General features: G+C 43.0%; 1 protein-coding gene across 1 annotated transcript; it reads right to left on the bottom strand.

Moving 5' to 3' along the window:
* Nucleotides 1–977: 977 nt before the first annotated feature.
* dio3a (iodothyronine deiodinase 3a) lies at nt 978–1,763 on the bottom strand. Its single transcript, XM_030783406.1, has one exon. It carries the CDS (start codon nt 1,761–1,763, stop codon nt 978–980), a length of 786 nt encoding a protein of 261 aa, XP_030639266.1.
* Between the last annotated feature and the right edge of the window lie 240 nt (nt 1,764–2,003).

Here is a 2,003-nt window from a genome sequence, read left to right as displayed (position 1 = left end):
CTTGCTGATGCCAAGAGGCTTGGAAGAGAGGGCATATAATCACCTTTGATGGCCACACTAAGGGCAGTTAAAAGTTGCCTATGGCTTTTGCATTGGCTATGTAAAGCTATAGTCATCTGCAATGAAAAAAAAAAAAGAATTAAACCATGCAATTAAGGTATAAACTTGGACGTGAGACAGACATACTGTTAATAAAACATATCTCAGCATCTTCAAGTGAAGCTTTTTTTTTACGTGTGGAGACTAAATAAACTTAACAGAAGATGTGAATATGAATGCAATCATTGGCGTCACTATGGAGTGAACACGTGCGTTTTAGGCACCTCTTTTAAAATATGTAACATAATCATGTTAAATAATGTTATACGCTCTGAATTGTCGTATGTACGGGAACACGGCGCAACTTACTTGGGAAACGACGTCGAAGAAAAATCACACAGGACTGTTATTAAATGTTTTATTAAAAATAGCGTTCAATAAAAAGGAACAATAATTTACAAAGTAATTTGTGGATGTAAAAAGGAGTCACGAACGATCAGGTACTGCTGTATTACTAACATCAGTGTCGGTTTTCTGGCCTCAACCTTTTAAAAACCGACCTTCACAACAATACAGGAGAACCAGAGAGTGACCGTGACTTTTCATTCAAACTCTCTCACATTCGCATCTCACATTCATATATTAATGAATAAAAACACTTAAAGATAACAATAACAGCGACTTGTTTAACTAGACCCCTATGTACAAATGTGCAAGTGACATCTGCCGACAGCAACTACCACGACAATGACAACCGGTAGCATTATTATTAGCCTAGGTTAAGATGTTTGGGAGTTTAAAAGGAACCAATCAAGACAAAAACTGGCTGTTCTGCAAATGTTTTGAGGGTCCTATGACAACAATTAGGAGTTGCAGCGACAGGAATCCTTAAAATAGCAGCTTACACTCTTTGAATGAGTGTGATAAATATTACTAGATTAAACATGAATGACAACATTTTTTGAAACAACAACACGGTGTCTATACTGATCAAGCCAGCTCCTCAGTTCGGAGATCCGGTACCCCTCTGGTCCTCTGCCGCCCTGATACACAACCTTTCCATCCTGCAGAATATAAAGTCTGTCGAAATAAGCACCGTACGCGGAGTTCGACGAGTTATCCATGCTATCGGCGACCACCAGGCATCCCGGCACCTCTTGATTCATAAGCTGAGCTGCTTTTAGCCTGTCCTCTAGACAACGATGCTTGGGAATTTGGTAAGGAGCATCGGAACTCACCCATCCATCCGACGGGTGCGCCTCCTCAATATATACAAGAATAGAGTCGGCTATATCAGCGTATTGGTTTACAACGCGCTGAAACGCCTTTAGGCGCGTCATGAACGGTGGTCAGGTACAGCTACCGAAATTTATAACAAGTGGTCTCTTGCCCCTCGCGTAATCTAAGATCCGGCTTTTTTTCCGGTCCTCGAGCTGCACAACTTCGGTGTTCGGTGCTTCGTGTCCCAGGTGCGCTGTTTTAAAAAAGTCTAGCTTGTGACCGTGCCAGACCGCTTTGAGCGACTCCCAGCTGAACATTCGATTAGAGTCCGAAATACACAGCGGCGGGTCGTCCATGCTGCCGTCTTGATCCCTCATCAGAAATAAGACCCTCTTTCTTATGCAGAGAAAATCAAGAAACCACAGTATTAATGCCGCCAGGAGAAAGCGAGGCAACAAGATTAGACATACGACAGCATTTTTCAGCGCCTTGACGGTTTTCATGTTGGTTGTTACTGTCAGGAACTCTTAATATTTCCTGACGCTGTCACTCCACGGTTCCACCGTATTCCTGCCCTGCCGGCCGGGATCCTCAGCAGTTTTGATCCAAACTGTGCTCAAGTTCCCCTTTTATAAAAACGGGCGAGGATTTGAATGAAATTCACTCCGCCTCCAACCCACAGCGACTCCTCACATGGCAGGGATTACCTTCTGATAACTTCTGTTGCTGTGATGTAAGACTAA

Source organism: Chanos chanos, chromosome 1 (genome assembly GCF_902362185.1).
Source record: "Chanos chanos chromosome 1, fChaCha1.1, whole genome shotgun sequence".
Taxonomy (NCBI): Eukaryota; Metazoa; Chordata; class Actinopteri; order Gonorynchiformes; family Chanidae; genus Chanos; species Chanos chanos.
This window is presented reverse-complemented; position numbering and strand designations above follow the sequence as displayed.